The sequence below is a fragment of the Lolium rigidum genome, chromosome 7 (assembly GCF_022539505.1).
Source record: "Lolium rigidum isolate FL_2022 chromosome 7, APGP_CSIRO_Lrig_0.1, whole genome shotgun sequence".
Classification (NCBI taxonomy): Eukaryota; Viridiplantae; Streptophyta; class Magnoliopsida; order Poales; family Poaceae; genus Lolium; species Lolium rigidum.
Genome location: NC_061514.1, coordinates 17,377,341 through 17,393,603, shown reverse-complemented (window position 1 = coordinate 17,393,603; position 16,263 = coordinate 17,377,341). Strand labels below are relative to the sequence as shown.

Sequence of the window (16,263 nt, the reverse complement as noted above, 5' to 3'; positions counted from 1 at the left end):
TGTTCGCCATGAAGACCTGACCAATAGTTCATAAAAACAGCGTAACTGATTAGATCAAGAGGGGAGCTAATTAGCTTTTTTTCGAAACAAGCTCTGTTTCTGTTTCTAAGTTTTCAGATGGCCCAGCAAATAGCTGCCAAACCAGCTATCTGTGTATTATGACTTGCAGGAGTAAATTGGGGAAACCACCCAAAAAATTGTGAAAAACTCCCCAGGCGAGTGAGAGAGTTGATAGCAATAGCAACAGCGCTCCAAACAAACTTGGCAGACATTTGTAGGCAAATGAAGATTTCACCATGAGAAATTGAGAATCCTTACTCGTCAAGTAGCAGTGAACAAAGCGGTCGATTGGGCGTAACCATGTCACAAATCCCATATTCTGTTGAACTCATTCCATCTCACACTTCCCTCAAAAGAATGGTTAACATAATCCCACCACAAAAACGTATGAACACACACAGAAGAAGCACAAAATACACCCTGCATCTGCGCGGCATTACATGTAGTCTCCCTCCTGTCACAAACCTACCAAGTAACCCAGCTAACACTCACACGCACGTTCAAACGCACGACCGAACACAATGCTACCTAGTCCTAGTTCACGGCGGTGCACACCTTGCGCACCTCGCCGTCGCTGCCGGTCTTGACCCCGATCCTTCCCAGCTTGGCCATGGCTGCGACGAAAGCCTCGTTGAAGAAGGTGGAATTGGCGGCGAAGCGCTCGACAGTGGGGCGGGAGCGGCGGTCGGTGAACAGAACCTGGTCGGAGGCGAGCACGCCCTTGTTGTAGCGGAGGTTGTCGAAGTAGGTGTTGTCGAAGGTCTTGGGCGTGGAGACATCCAGCATCGCGAACGACGTGGGTGTGTAGTTCATGGGACACACCTTGCGCAGCGACCGCAGGAAGTCGAGGTTCATCGGCGGGTTGTACTTGAGGCGCTGCTTGAAGGTGTAGATCCGGCGCACGAACTTGTCGCAGTGCGTCACCCCGATTGTGTGCGCACCTGCAGGCAGACATGAAACAGAGTTAGACTTGGGCAATGCAGATTCTAACTTCAGCCTGATCTATTTATGGGCCAATTTGCTGGTTCGGACATGTGACAGGGAGCCAGTTTTTGGCCAAGTAGCGGTTCAGGATTAACAAATACTGAGTGTTTATTCTCAAAAAAAAAAGTGCAGCATGAATTATGTTTACCAATGAAATATAAATAAATAAGTAAGTTGCAATAGTGAAGTGCGGATTCAGGGCTGAATGACAGGTAGTGTTGTTTGTGTCAACAAATCAATTCTCCAGTCCAAGAATTTTCAGTTGGCAAAACATGTGCTCCTGTTATCCTGCCTGCACTATGCTTTTTTAACTTTGTGTGGACTATGGACCAAATCGACTACTTCAGTCAAAAGTTACTGCTGCTTGTTTCGATTTGTGTCATATGGTGGCCTTCTTGTGTCCAAATCTAAGCCTTCCAGTTAGAGCTAGAACACCCAACTGACTGAATTTGAGAGCATGTGAAGTTTGTCTCAAACAATTGCCATTTTGTGAGTTGCAAAAATTTCATGTAAAACATGTGCCATTGTGGTCCTCGAGCACTGCTAATTTTACTTTGGATGGACCAATTAGACATGTTCAGTCAAAAAGTTCCACCTACTTGCTTCGATTTGGTGTCATATGGTGGGCCTTCTGCGTCCAAATCTAACCCTTCCGGTTAGATCAACTAAGCTTTAGGATCTCACGCGAAACCAAGAACATTCAGACAGACATGTCCTCTGTTCTCACGTACGGCCAGTGAGATAAATTATGATACTCCCGATATGGAATCAGGGACAAAAAGAAACGTCAAAAAAATGAAACCGGGCACACCAAATGGCCATATATGTGTCAGGCATCAGCACATGACCTCGCTGCTGCTTCAGCCTTGGACACAAATCTCTTCGTTTTATAGTCTGTTTGTGTCGGGTTTTCACTGTCTAAATATGGATTTCTTTTCATGCAAAGTAGCTTTCGACTTGGATGCAAACAAAACAAACTGGGGAAGTGTAGTTTTCTATAAGCTACTATCAGCGAAAGGAACAAAGAAATCCCAGTATAAAACAGTGAACCACTTTGTCTTGTGCTCGGATGTGTCACGTGAACCGTGCAGAGGCCATGGAAAGATGCTTGCACTGCGATCAACCTACTGAATGAATAAAAAAATGCGGGGCAACGCTAACGAGGAGTGGTAAAACTAATCCGTATGGTTAACTATCAACCGTGTGAGTATCCCCAAGCCTGTACACCATTTTTACTCCTTGGCAGTAGAAGTTGGAAATGGATGGAAATTGGTACCTGAGAGCGCGATCATGTCGAACTGGGTGAGGCCATTGCTGGCGAACAAAGTGTTGAGCTGGTTGAGGTCGAACCCCGGGCCGGGGAGGACGTGCTTCACGATGGCCCTGTTGAACGTCCTGCCGTCCAGCCGCCCCAGCTCCACGCCGTAGCTCGGACCGCCGGTCTACACCAAGAAATAAGAAATGTCAGCCAATGTAGTCTTTGCATGCTGAATAATTACTGGAGTTTTCCACTCACTAATCGAGAGAAACTGCAAAATACCACCACAATTCAAGACTTCAAATCGAAAGACCACCGGCTTTTATTTTTTTCGCAATTTGACACCGGTTAACACTGATTGAGCTTGACTTCACAGATCTAGGGTTTTGTCTCCTCGCTAGCGACACTGCCGATCTGCTCCGTCTCAGGTGGCCTAATGGCCTTGGAGATGTTGTGAACCACGGTTCCTCGCCGGTGGCCCGGTGGGAGGTTTCCCGATCCTTTTAGGTTGCTTTTCAGAGTCTTGTTCAGATAATGAGGGGGCAGCTATCCTCATGGCATAATAAGGTCCTCTTCGCTCTAGCGTCCACCGGCGGAGGGCGAGTGGAGTTTTGTGTCCGGTGGATCTCCATATATCAGCTCCATCTTCATGTTCGTCCGTAAAAGTATGGCTCTTTTGATCAACGGTTCTCATTGTTGGTGATGATTGCTGCTCTGCTACATTGGTCCTTTGGAGCTTAGCATGATGATGACTTAATGTTCCTCTACCACAACAAGCTATACTTCGTAAAACTTTGTCTGGCTCTGGCTCCAATGATGGAGGGGCGAGGATGGCGGCTCGCTCCAGTACCTTAGCTAGGTGGTCTAAGACTTATTTGTAATTTTTATTACCTTTGGTGCTCTTGATGATGATTAATCAATCAACGGTCCTTTTTTTAAAAACTGACCGATTAGTAAACACAGTTTGACTCCGTTTATGACCGATGGAATTGGCTAATCGATGATGTGGCATAAATATTCCATACATTTGACTGAGCGATTTGAATTGACATAATAGGGCCACTCATGATTATGGGACCCACTTATCAAGGCCTTCTTCTTTCTCACTCATGTATCTCCTCTCTCTTACTCAAATTCATCGACGCAACTTGTCGTAGCCGCACCGCCCTCCGTCGCCGGGCTGGCCCATCACATCGACCACCGCCACCATCTCATGGTCAGATGTGTCCTACGACCGACCGACGCTCCTGCTAGGTCGCCGACTTCGACCGGTCGAGGCGCAAGCTCTCCGACGCTTTCCTCCATTCCATGAAGGTGTCTCGAAGGGGCAAGATAGTGGGTCGGCAACGCCACCATGCCACTTCTAACTTGTAATTTAGACGAAACCGCCCCTAACAGGGTGAGGGCAAGCTTGTTGTTCACCAAGACAGGCTTGGCGAGAAGCGTAAACAAATACTGGGGGCATATTGCGAAAATATTGGAACCCAATTGTTTTTTTTTCAGTTTGAAGCCTTGCATTGTCATGGTTTTATATTTTGCAAATTTCTCACTAACCGGTAACTAGGCATTTGCAGTTGCATGAGGTAATATTTGGTTTCAGGGTTTTTTCAGTTCAAAAACTGATTGAATTCGGTTCAGAGAGATCGTAGCGGGACTGGAATCATTTCCCGAAGTGCTCTGGGAAGCGTGTGAGCTAAATTGTGGATACCTAGCCTAGTCATGCATTTGCGTTGCCAGCGGTCTACGACTCTACGGAATGGAAACTTTGTCCGGGAGAGTTTGCAGACGAGAGCATCGTGCGTTGCGTTGCGTTGCAGGCAGCGTCAGTTTCACGGACCTATTCGGGCCAAAGCGTCACGGGCGAGATGCAGACTAGAAACCGCGAGGCTACAGGCTACAGTGACCCGAAATACGAGCCGGCATCTCATCTTGTTCTCTTCATGTCACGTCACGTCATTGTCGCGCGAACTCACTCACGCTGCTGCGCAAAGCGTGGTAGGCTCAAAGCTGTTTGCCATCTAGCAAAATCAGTAGCAGAGAGATACAGCAAAGTTCGCCGTGCATGCCAGCTAGCTCGCCCCGGAGCGCTCGTCGGGCTGCCCTGGCGTCCCTATCCAAGCCGAGGGACATGGTCACCGTGGCGAACACATCGGCACGAGAAGAGGGAGACGGCGAGCGCGCCGGCCGGTCCTGGTGGCGCATGCGCGCGTCGCGACGCGCCGGGCGGGCATCCGGTCGCGCACCCGACACGCATCACGTGTGCTCCGCAAGAACCAACCTTTTTGTGCTTCGGGAGGGACCGAGACACCGGGAACGATCTCTGACTGTGCAAAGCTGGGTGTGGCCGTGGCCCGTGGATCACCACCGGCCGCGGCCGGAAGCAGCATTGTTGGACCATGGCTAGCCTAGCCTAGGTTGCGGTGCCTAAAAAGTCACTGACAGGCAAGCTGGTCGAACAGTGTACCCGCCCTTGCCCGGCGTGGTGGGGACTCGACTGCCAAAGTGGTGCGCACACTGCACTGAGCAAGGCCCGGAACACAGGATGGCGGGTCAGGGAGGTGAACGCGAGCCAACCAGGACTCACCCGTTCTCTGACAGGGGCGCACTACCGGCAGCCGAGCAATGGCGGGCGGGTGACCATGCCAGTGCCATGCCGTGCGTGCGCGGGCGGGGGTGGCACCGCGGCGTATGGGCTGAGCTATAGCTAGCTAAAGGAATCAGGTGGTGAAGGACGCGCGCGTACCAGGGAGACGACGTCGCGCGCGGCCATGGCGAGGATGTCGGCGCAGGAGACCTTGCCGGCGCACCCCGGGAGCGCCTCCACGGCTGCCTTGGCCTTGTTGATGGCCTCCACCGCGTCCGGCGACAGCGTGGCGTCCGCGCCGCTGTGGCTCTCGTCGTCCCCGTTGGACGCCATCAGCATCACCGACGCGTCGCATCCCTGCAGCGGCATCCACGGCAAAGAGCAGCAATGTCAACCGACGCCGTGCATTTCTCGCGGCGGAGGAGCAAGAACGGGGGAGCGCGCGCGCTTACCCGCACGAAGCAGTCGTGGAAGAAGAGGCGGAGCGTGCCGGGCGCCACGGCGAAGCTCTGCTGCACGTGCTGCGAGATCACCGACCGCACCGTCGACTCCGCGCTCGGGCAGCTGCTGCCGTAGTAGTTCTGCCGGAGCTGCGCGCTCGCGCCGCACACCATGCCCGCCAGAGCGACCACGGCAACGAGAGCGGCTCTCCAGAGCAGCTTCGCGCCCGCCATTGCCGACAGAACACGCTCAGCTCTCCCCACCTCGGTGTAGAGGCGCGCGTGTGACCGCGACAGGCACCGTGGGGGCGTCACTGACGGCGGGTACACGGTGGCGCGGTACCGGCTGGCTGCCTAGAGATGCTGTGTGCGCTTGCGTGGGGGCGAGGAGCGAAGTGCGGGGGATGTCGCGCTCGCGTGGATATATAGGACCAACGGCTTCGTTCGTTCGTCCGGAGGAAATGACGGAAAAGAGATACTCCACTACGAGTGGCATGGCGCCGCGCGCACCTCAGCAGTGCGATGTGAACCCGAGAGAGACGGTCGTTGCGCGCGGCAGCCGTTTGCAATCTCGGCGCCGATGATGGGTCGGAATAGAGTATCTTTTCCCTTTTCCGGTTTTCGATGAACTCATCCTTTTCTGAAGTCATGCAGGGATCAGCCTTTGGTGCATGAGCTTATTGATCGCTTGGGATTATTTGATGGACTGTTTCTCTTTCGACTGACTTCGCTTCTAGAATCATGTCATCAAATCTTAGCTTTTTTTTTTTGAAATGGATCAAATCTTCTCGGTTAGCTGAGAACTAGCAAATTCCTTATTTCATCTTTTCTTTCCGAGGAGGGGTATATTTTAATAAAAATTGAAACAAAGGATCAGACCCTGCCCTCTTCAACGGAAAAAATAATACAGGCTTGTTTGATTTAAAAGATTTTAAAAAAATCTTGTAGGATTTTTACCCTTAGAATTTTTTTTCTATAGAGCTCGTTTGATTCAAAGGATTGAATCCTCCAAAATTTCTATGGATTATTTTCTCATAGTACAGTGCTATAGTATTTCGAACAAGAAGTTAGACCTCTTGGAAAAATTCATATGTGTCTATGATATGCACTCAATCCCAATAAAAATTTCATATGCCTTTCCTATGCTATCATCAAACAACTAGTTGTACCAATTTCCATATGTTTCTTTTCCATAGGATTCAAGGGGTCATGTCATAGCAATCCTCCATTTTTCCTATTCCTTCACTTTTCCTATCCTATGAATCAAACAAGCCCAATAGCTTTTTTACTAGTATACTCCAAAAAGCACGGACAAAGAGCACATCAAAAACTCTGAAGCATCCGCACAAAACACCTACAGACCCAATAATGGATAAAGATCATGATAACATGGACTTAAACCCAGAAAACAACAAAATTACTCCATCAGTTAGGAACCAGGTACACATCGCATACCCTGAGATGCCTTCTAGGCGAAAGAAGAACGCTCAAGCGGCTTAGAAAACTCTTAGCGAGCACCTCATGTACATGCTACAGATTACAAATGTTGTCACCGACATCGAAACACCGAGCAATCTTAATGGTTAAGATATGCATTCGCTTCACCCACCCTACTGATGACGCCACCATGGCGCCTCCTCCCTACACGCACACCTCAACACGCATACTCCGTCAAGACTTCGCGGTGTCACGCCGCAGAGACCCATAGCCATCGACACAGAAAGAACCACGCCGCTCCACCTTAGAGCCCCTCCATCCAACAAATACTCCAAAAACGATGTCCCCTGGGGGGAAATGGTGCAACACATCACCATCGTCCCATCAGGGAGAACCAGATCTAGGGTTTTTCCACCGGAAGGTTGCAACAATGATACCTTCAACAAGGAAGCGACACACAAGCGTCGGCATCTTCCGCCATGACCTAAGTTGAGCTCGGTTTTCACCGGTAGCCACACCTACCCAAACCCACAGCCGGCTAGATTGCCACCACTTGTGAGGTTGGTGCCGCTACCATCACTGTAAGTTGTTGCGCCATGACGCCCGGCCACACCATGGCCATGGCTCGTGAATGTTGGCACCACCATGGTGTCAGCCAACCTTCGCAACCAGGATGAACCGCCCCGCGCCCTATAGCCACCAACCAAGATGTTCTCTAGACGTAGCTACAAGGGGTGGGACCATCGAACGAAGGGAGCCCCCACCACCGATGTATGTGTCGACATTGCCTTGGGAGATCGGCAGCACCACGCCGCCAAAACATCGCTGCCCACCCGATGCCGCTTGTGAAGAAGGGCCCATCCAGTGGCGTACCATGTGTGGGCTTTGCCCAGTAGCCTCCTCCGGCGGCGGCGGTTAAGGAGATGTGGAGGGTGTCATCTAGTGTTAGCTAGGTGGAGGGGTTAGAGTGAAACCTCCACTAAAATTGGCGAAAATACTCATTCAAGGCACTGGTTCATTTCGCTTGTTAATGCTACTCTACATGCTAATTCTAGCTAAAAAAAAATTTAAACAAAGAAGTGGATCATATATTAGCGTAGCATCGTGGCAGGTACATTTTTCATACATGCCCTTTACATCACTTGTCCTAAAGAACCAAGTATTTGAAGATAAGGCATGCACTTTTACAGGAAACACCCTAGGAAGAATACTGGAAAAGCAATCAAGACCATGGGTATCTCTGCCACCAGCCGCCGGCGTCCTCAAGGCGTTGCCGCCGAGGAGCAATGCGAGAGCACTCGAGCGCCCCCTTCCGGCGAGTGGCTACCTTGAGGCTTCCGGGGACAAACCACTTGGAAGCATCTAGGCGTCGAGCTCCAGCAGATGACGGAGAGTAGCCTCCGATTGGAGGTTGTAGATTGGCCTCCATGGCTAAGTATAGCCGTGGCAAGATTGCCACCGGCTTGGAAGCACTTGTCGAGGAAGATCCACCATCGAAGATGCGGAGACGAAGAGCACCTGCACCATCCACCTTGAACAGCACGGGGATCCTTAGCTCCTCCTAGTAGACGCCGATGTGCAGCATACTGCTGCTCCCCTTCTCCCCCCGCCACCATGGCTGGCCAGAGAACGACGAGACTTGCAGCGGCACCTTTTCTTCTCCTCCCGCCGCCACGGCCGACCAGAGAAGATGCAGGTGCTTGCTCCAGCAAGCTAAGCTTAGCAAGAGCGGCTTTATTGACGAAGGCTGTGGCTCCCGTCGATTTATTCACCTCCGGCCGCCGGAGCTGAAGAGATTGAACAGAACACCCTAGGCAACCACCGGTCTGGCCGAACAGATCGGAGATTCTGCTCCAAACTACGGGCATATAGCCTAGTACCAGCCTAACTACAAACCTATACAGGGGCCGGTCTCCATCCCTCCAACCCCTCCGGCCGGCGAGGCCGCCAGAGAAGGTGGAGGAAGGAGCCGGGAGTGACTTGGAGACTCTCAAGGGGAGGAAAGGAGGAGAGCGGTGCGAGGTGGGGAAAGTCGCGTCACTAGCAGGATCATTCTAGGTAATTACTTAAGAGGACCTTTATCGAGCAACAAAACACACTTGAGAGCCCGAACGACTATAATCACTGTCCCTACAGGAGTACAGGGTCGAGTAATCGAGCGACTAGGTGCTTCAGAGAACAAATAAAGGCCAAGAACTGATGGTGTGCCTGCATGCACCAAGTCTACAGTATGGGACAGTGGCCATAGCTAGGTAGCAGGCGAGCATGCTCAGCTCTGCACTCCGTTTGCTTGCCCGGAGAATCAGTACAGCTCTGGCTACCATCCAAGGCGTCCTCACATGCCTGCCGTCGTTGCGTGTCCAGCTTGTGGCCGGCCATGGGCACGGTAGACTAGCCAGGCCGCCCTGTCCGGCCGGTACCTGCGCCGCACGTCGGCGAGAGAATACAAGATTCACGGACATGCTGCAACGAAATACGGCCGCTTTCCCTAGTACCAAGCTAGCTAGCAGCCGGCCAGGATAATCTACGGCTACAAAGCAATGCAATTATGCGCCTAACCTAGCAAACACCTGGAGTAACTTGCACTAATCTACGGCCACACAAATATACTTCCACTAACCCTCTAGCTACTAGCCTACTACTACTACACCACAATCATGTTAGTTTAGCGGTAAGCCGTACCTTGGAATACGCAGAAAACGAGCAGACATCTCTGGAGCATTTCAGAAACCCAACGTGCGACGCAAGTGGTGTAGAGCGGAGTGGTTTTCTCGGGGAAACGATCGGGACTGACTGAAGATTAATCTGGAGAGGCTAATCTAACCAGGAGCGCAAGTTGACAGCGTAGATTAGTGATGAGAATCGGACGCCTCTACTGAAGCGCATTGGACGCCTTGTTTTCTACTGTTGTCTAGCAGACGCATCCATCTTCGCTGTCTGCCGCCTCCTCGACCTGTCGCAACGGAAAAGCAGAACGAAAAGGGTTTGTTTATTTCAGACAGCAGAATACGAGGGATTTTGGACATTTCTGATGAGATTGACTCTATCGGCAGCTGGTACTACCCTACTGTTACTCTTTTCTTTAACACGGGGAAGGGTCTACTGCCCGGTAAATCTATCCGATACTCTCCCTTCTTCGACATGCCCCGTACTCCATGTCAACGTACTTCTCTGCATGAGAACCGTGTGTAGCTTCACTTTTCGTGTTAGGATTATGTAGTTCATTCAAGGAGCACTAGTAATAATTTGGACCAGACTAGTGTCTCTGCTCATGTCGCGAAAAGTGTTTTTGGCACATGAACACCAGTGCCCTTGATTTTTTTAAATCATGTTTCTTGGATTTTAAAAAATTGAAATTAAATACCCACAACATATAAACATTCCAAAGGTACGGTAGAAATTTTGCAGAAAAATATGTTGTTTTTTAAGCTATACGAAAAAGACAAATTTCAGACAAATATTTGATCCTATACACAGCCACAAGTTTGTTTTTCCCGTAGCTCAAATTACAATGCAATTTCTACCAAAATTTTGCACGAGTATTCAGGACATGTGTATGTATTCATGGAATAAATTTGACGATTTATTGAAACGCAGAAGTAAATTTTTATATATTTTTAAAACTGGGAGCATCGGTGCTCCTGTGCACCAAATCTGCTTTCCTCATGTCGTTCATTTATCCACTCATGGGGTGGTTGGTGGATACGAGAATATTTCCCTGGTGCTTTTAGGTTGGACTTTTGTTGGAAATAAATAGGCGAGGCAAGCACCACATGACAAAAATCTCCAAATGAATTTCTATTTTTTGGAACCGTAGGGGCATTTAGGCCCAAAGCAGGAACATATCAGCTTAAATTAATTTGTTTAACAAAACTCATTCAAATACTGTTGATTTTATGGGAACTAAAAAGTAAAATCTTCCTAATAGTTATTTAAAGTCTCTAGTTGGTAGTAGGATTTTTGAATGAAAATCCCTCCCATCCATTTGTTAAGGCATTTTGTTGGTGTCTCGATGAGGTAAAATCCTTACTCCTGCTTGTATGATCTTGATTTATCGATGAAAAAGGTTACAATGGGGCAGCCGATAGACTGCGTTATGGTGAACTCGCTGGAAGGCAAGGTTTCTAGGGTTGGTGTATGCTAGGTTGTGTTGATTGTATAAGCGTAAGGTTCGGCAGCCCTCCCCCCTGGCCTTTATATAGGAGGCTAGGTCCCGAGAGTCCTTTCCGAGCTCGACTAGATTACATTGAGACCTAATCTATCCTTCGCTTTGTCTACGTCTCCTTGCCTTGTCCGTCAAGAACCTGTCTCCTTCCATCTTTTCTCCGTTGCAACCGACGTATGGGCTCACCTTAGCTCATGGCGACCCTCATGAGCCCTTTGTTGGGCCGGAGGAGGTAGGCCAATGTTGGGTACCCGAAGGGTAATGCTCACATCATATTTTGACCAAATACTATTTTATCTCTTACCATGAAGTGGTAAAGTTCCCAATTGAGCATTAAGTTAGTGTCCTTACATTGGTGCAAGACTTTGGTGAGACTGTATAAACAATGATCAAATGAATTTCCAAAGGTGATAAAATCATCGAATAAGACTTCTACGATTATTTCTACAAAATCTCCAAAGATGTTTATCATGGATTTTTCAAATGTATATGGTGCATTGCATAATCCAAACGGCATTCTCTTGTAAGCATACACTCGATAAGGACAAGCGAAAAGTGGTTTTCTCTTGATCCTCTGGGTGAATAAGTATTTGAGAAAACCTAGTATATGCATCTAATGAGCAATCGTAAGAGTGTGGTACCAATCTATCTATAATTTGTTCCATGAAAGAACATGGTTGATAATATTTTATGGTTCCCTTGGTTAATTTCCTAAAATCAACACATACTTTATATTCCGTAATAGTTCTAGTAGGAAACACTTCATCAACATTATTTTGGATAACAGTTACTCCTCCATGTCTAGGAATGCAACAAACAGGGTTAACAAAGAAGTGAATCTAGCTCATTTGGTTAGGGAAGTGGATGTACAACCCAGCTACCCAGGTTCAAGTCTCCATAGACATGAATTTGGGTTCTTATTATTTAAAAAATAAAATCACTGTAGGGGCTTCCCCTACCGTATTTCTTTCAAAACAACGAACAGGGTTAACCCACTTACTATCGGAAATATGATAGATAATACTAGCGTCAAGTAAACGAACTACCTCTTTTCTTACCACATCTTTCATTCAAGGGTCGACACGTTTCTGGGTATCCACTATATGCTCCACGTCCTCTAGAATAGAAATTATATGCATAGCAACCGAAGGACTCACTCCTTTGAAGTCATCAAGTGCATACCGAACGACTTTCCGATGGTATTTAAAGATGTTAATATATTTTATTGTTCAATTTTGGAATGGTTGGTACTAACAATACCAGGATAATTTTTTGTTTCACCAAGATATGCATATTTTAGTCCATTATATAAATGTTTTATATGTAATGAAACAATTTTATCAACCTCCTTTCTTTATAATTCCTCAAAAGAGGATGTCTTAAATTTCTCCCCTGCAGAGTAATATTTAGGTGAGTATCATAGTACAATTTATGTTGATCATTACCTCCATCATTAGTGAGACTTCTCTCCAAAGCATCCTGGAGATTCCCAAATGGTTTGTGGCAGTGGGATATGTCATCTTCTTTAATATATGTTGCTTGCTCTTATGTTTGATACTTAAATTTAGAGAAGTTAATTGAATTTCATCTTTCCCAAACTTAAGTGATATTAACTCTCTTTTTTGGTAAATTTTCATGTCAGATGTTACTATAAAGGGTCTACCAAGGATGATAAGATGAAAAGGATCATAGGATACATTCATAACGACAATATCAATAGGGAGTATGCATGGACCAATCATTACATGAACATTCTTAACCATACCCATGGGCATTTTAGTAGTTCAATCAGAAAACAAAAAGTAGTATTCGTGGGTTCCATCTTAGGGAAATCTAGGTTGTGAGATATTTAAAGAGCAAAGTCTAAAACCCGTGTTTTGTGTGTTTGATGACAACACTTGAATTATCTAACCGTGCACAAATATTGTCTTTGATAGATTCGCAAGTGCACGGTGCCCTCGCTGAACATGCCATGATCGGAGGACTGAAGCGTAGCTTATAGGTTTTCTGGTTTTGTGTGTGTGTCGCGAGGTAACATGGTTGGAGAGGAAGGGAGGAAAAATTAGGTTCTGCCAAAGCGGTACTACCGGTACCAGTATCGGTAGTACCGCTACCCTACTGGTACCGCTCTGGAGGTTTTACACTAGAAAGTCCCACAGAACAAGTTACGGTACCTCTACAGTACCTTGAGCAGTAGTACCGCTTGAGAGCGGTAGTACCGCCTCGGTACCGCTTAGGTACCGTAACATAAGTTACGGCACTACCGCTGTAGTACCGCTGAGGTACCGCTTGGGATCCAGTACCCCCAGAGACCATTGCGGTACCTCAAGCGGTAGTACCGCTATGTGTCCACGTGGATAAGTTCTGTGGGGAATTTCGAACCGGAGCGGTAGTACCGCTTACCAAAGCGGTAGTACCGCTTAGGCGGAAACTGAAGGTAACGGTTGGATTTCGGGGGGACCTATTTAAAGGGCCCTTCTTCTCCAGCTCGCTCTATCTCTTCTCTCTCTCTCTCCTCCATTGTTGATGAGCTTAATCCTTGAGGATCTCCCCAACCATCCAACCAATCTTGCCCAAATTTTGAGGAGTGGTGTAGGAGGCCCCGATCTATAGTTCTACCAAGAGAGATTTCACCAATTCGTGCTAGTCCTTTGTGGATCTTGGTGGTAGGGTTCCTATGGTGGGATCTTGGATGAAGTGCTCCTATGGAGGCTAGTTTGGTATTGTGCTAGCCCCATAGGGTGTTGGGAGCCTCCTAGTGTTGTGGAGCTCGCCCCAACCTTGTGAAGGAACCACCGCCTCGACCGGTGCCTTAGTGGAGAAAAGGGAGCCCCTTTGTGGAGCTCTCTGGAGGAAGAAGGTGATGCCTTCCTTCGTGGTGTGGCCGCCTAGCCTCTTGTGTGAGGCTAGCACCTCCTCAACGCAGACGTACTCCCTTTAGTGGGAGTAACTGCGGGAAACAAATCCTTGCCTCGTCTTCGCGCCCTCCGGTTGTCCCGCTTCTTATCCTTATTATTGTTGCTTGGGTCCTTTACTTGTTGCACTAACCTAGGATCATACTAGGAACACCTCCATCACTAAAGCTATCACCTTTATCTTCTGTTGCACTAAAAATTGAAAAAGACTAAAAAATGTGTAGCGCCCATTCAGCCCCCTCCCCCCTCTTGTTCGCTACGATCCGTTCAATTGGTATCAGAGCAAGGTTTCTTGCTCGGGCTTTACCGCCTAAGAAATGGCCGAACAAGAGGCGGTTGAGAATGGGTCCCTTCCCGGTGAGCTACCACCTCCACCATCTACCGTCAATAGCACAATGGCTACGTTGGATGACCTCAAGAAATTGGAGTCATCCATCGTTAACCAAATGAAGGCTATGATGATGGAGTTGGTAGCTCCAAAACCAACCCCCACCATAGATACTAATGCAAGTGCCAAGGTTCCCCCACCCAAAGTTACTTCATTTCCTCTTATTGATTTTGTCGCTCAATCGACGAAAACTCAACAAGAGGAAAAGCTTGGGGAAGCCGGCACTTCTACAAAAGGGAAGGATGAACCACCGGTGGCGGGGCAACTAGGGGGTAATCTTGCGGTGCCTCCACCAAGTGATTACACCATAAATGTCCCAATACCCATGCCTCATATTTTATCTCATGGTTCACCACCGCTACTTGAATCCAATAGCTTTGAAAATTGGCAATTCTTGATGAGGTCTCATGTGCGCAGCGCGTCCATCGAGCTTTGGCGCATCATCGAGGAGGGATATTCACCACGAGACACGAAGCACTTGACTAGAAGAGAAGTGGTGTATAACCAACTCAACGCCACCACCATCAACATGATTCACATGGCCGTCACACCCAAGGACCGCGCCCATATCCGCTCTCTCAAGACCGCCAAGGAAGCGTGGGATAAACTCGACAAGCTCTTCCTCGGAAATGAGAGCATCCAAAGCTCTCATTTCGATGAAGTGAACAACATGGCCGACAACTTCGTCATGGTTGAAGGAGAATCTCCCGAAGAGATGTACCGGCGCCTCATTGCTCTCGCCGTACAAATGCAAGACCTTGGAGCAACTTTTGTGGATGACCATTGGATCAAAAGAAAGTTCTACAACGCTCTCCTCCCTTATGAGGAAGTAAAGTTGACGGCCATCCGCCAAAATCCCTCCTTCCGTGCTATGACCTCCGATGAAGTCCTTAGTGAAGTCATCGCTTTGGACATCTCTAAGAAGAATGCGGAGGACCTAGTTGCTCGGGCTCACAACACTCGCAAGCCCAACCTTGCATTAAAGATAAGAGAACGTGAAGCAAGTGAGAGTGATGAGGATCCCATGGAGTAGAGTCTGGATGATCTCAAGGCAAACTACCATGAGCACATGGATCTCGCCGCAAAGAGTTTTTGGGATGGAAACAAGACACGAAGCTCAAGACCGAGAAGATACTCACCTTGTGACTCTCCAAGAAATTCCTCCAAGAGCCCAAGGGAAGGGAAAAGGGGAGAACGTGCTACAATTGCGGCAACAAAAGCCACTTTATCGCGGATTGTATCTTTGAGAGAAGGGAAGACAATGGTGGAAGGCTCGTCCTCAAGGACAAGTTCAAGTCCCTCTCCAAAGTATTCTCCAAGTTCTCCTCCAAGCCCGGTGACGCCAAGGTCTCCTTCACCAAGAAGCCTAGAGCTTTCATTATCCGTGAGGAGTATTCCTCCGATGAAGGTGAAGAACATGAAGACAAGAGTTCGAGCAAGGAGGAAGAGGGTGTGGCCGCCATCGCCATTTCCACTCCCTCCGTCTCCCTCTTTGACTCTCAAAATGAGAACCGCGTCACCAACAACTCCCATTGTCTTGTGGCAAAGGTATCTTCGGAGGTAAAATCCCCTTCCAAACTCACATCTTCCTCTAAAGTCATATCTATTGATGATGCCACTAGTCTCACCATTAAGCGTGAGATTGTGGGTTTGGATGCTTTTCTCACTAACATACAAGGGGACACCAAGATCCATTTTGAGGCCCTCATGGCTCAACTTGGTGCAGCTCAAGACCTTATAGAGGAGAAGGAGAGGCTTGAGAGGGAGGCGGCAAATGAGATTGCCTCTCTCACTCAAGCTCATGAGGAGGAGCAAGATTTGCGTTTGTCTCTTGAAGCTAGTGTCATTGTCCTCGAAGTCTCCAACAACGCTCTCATCTCCCAACTCACCAAGGACCGAGATCATGCTCTTGGTTTGGTGGGTGAGCTCAAGAAGAAGAAGCTTCTTCTTGAGGATGACCAGAAATCACTTCTTGAGGAAGTTGCTACTCTCACCAAGGATTTTAAATCCTTGGAGAGTAAGTATGTGCTTC

General features: G+C 48.3%; 1 protein-coding gene across 1 annotated transcript; it reads right to left on the bottom strand.

Annotated features, from left to right (window-relative positions):
• Positions 1–409: 409 nt before the first annotated feature.
• LOC124679477 (peroxidase 16-like) lies at positions 410–5,560 on the bottom strand. The gene is made up of 4 exons (XM_047215225.1): positions 5,339–5,560; positions 5,046–5,243; positions 2,321–2,486; positions 410–1,001 (listed from the first exon to the last, which is right to left on the bottom strand). Exons 1-4 carry the CDS (start codon positions 5,558–5,560, stop codon positions 595–597), a joined length of 993 nt encoding a protein of 330 aa, XP_047071181.1. The 3' UTR covers positions 410–594.
• Between the last annotated feature and the right edge of the window lie 10,703 nt (positions 5,561–16,263).

Coding starts and splice junctions, on each gene's coding strand:
- LOC124679477 (XM_047215225.1), bottom strand. CDS start 5,560: ATGGCGGGCGCGAAGCTGCTCTGGAGAGCCGCTCTCGTTGCCGTGGTC. Junction 2,487..5,045: donor CGCGCGACGTCGTCTCCCTG/GTACGCGCGCGT, acceptor TTCTTGGTGTAG/ACCGGCGGTCCGAGCTACGG. Junction 1,002..2,320: donor CGACATGATCGCGCTCTCAG/GTACCAATTTCC, acceptor GTCTGCCTGCAG/GTGCGCACACAATCGGGGTG.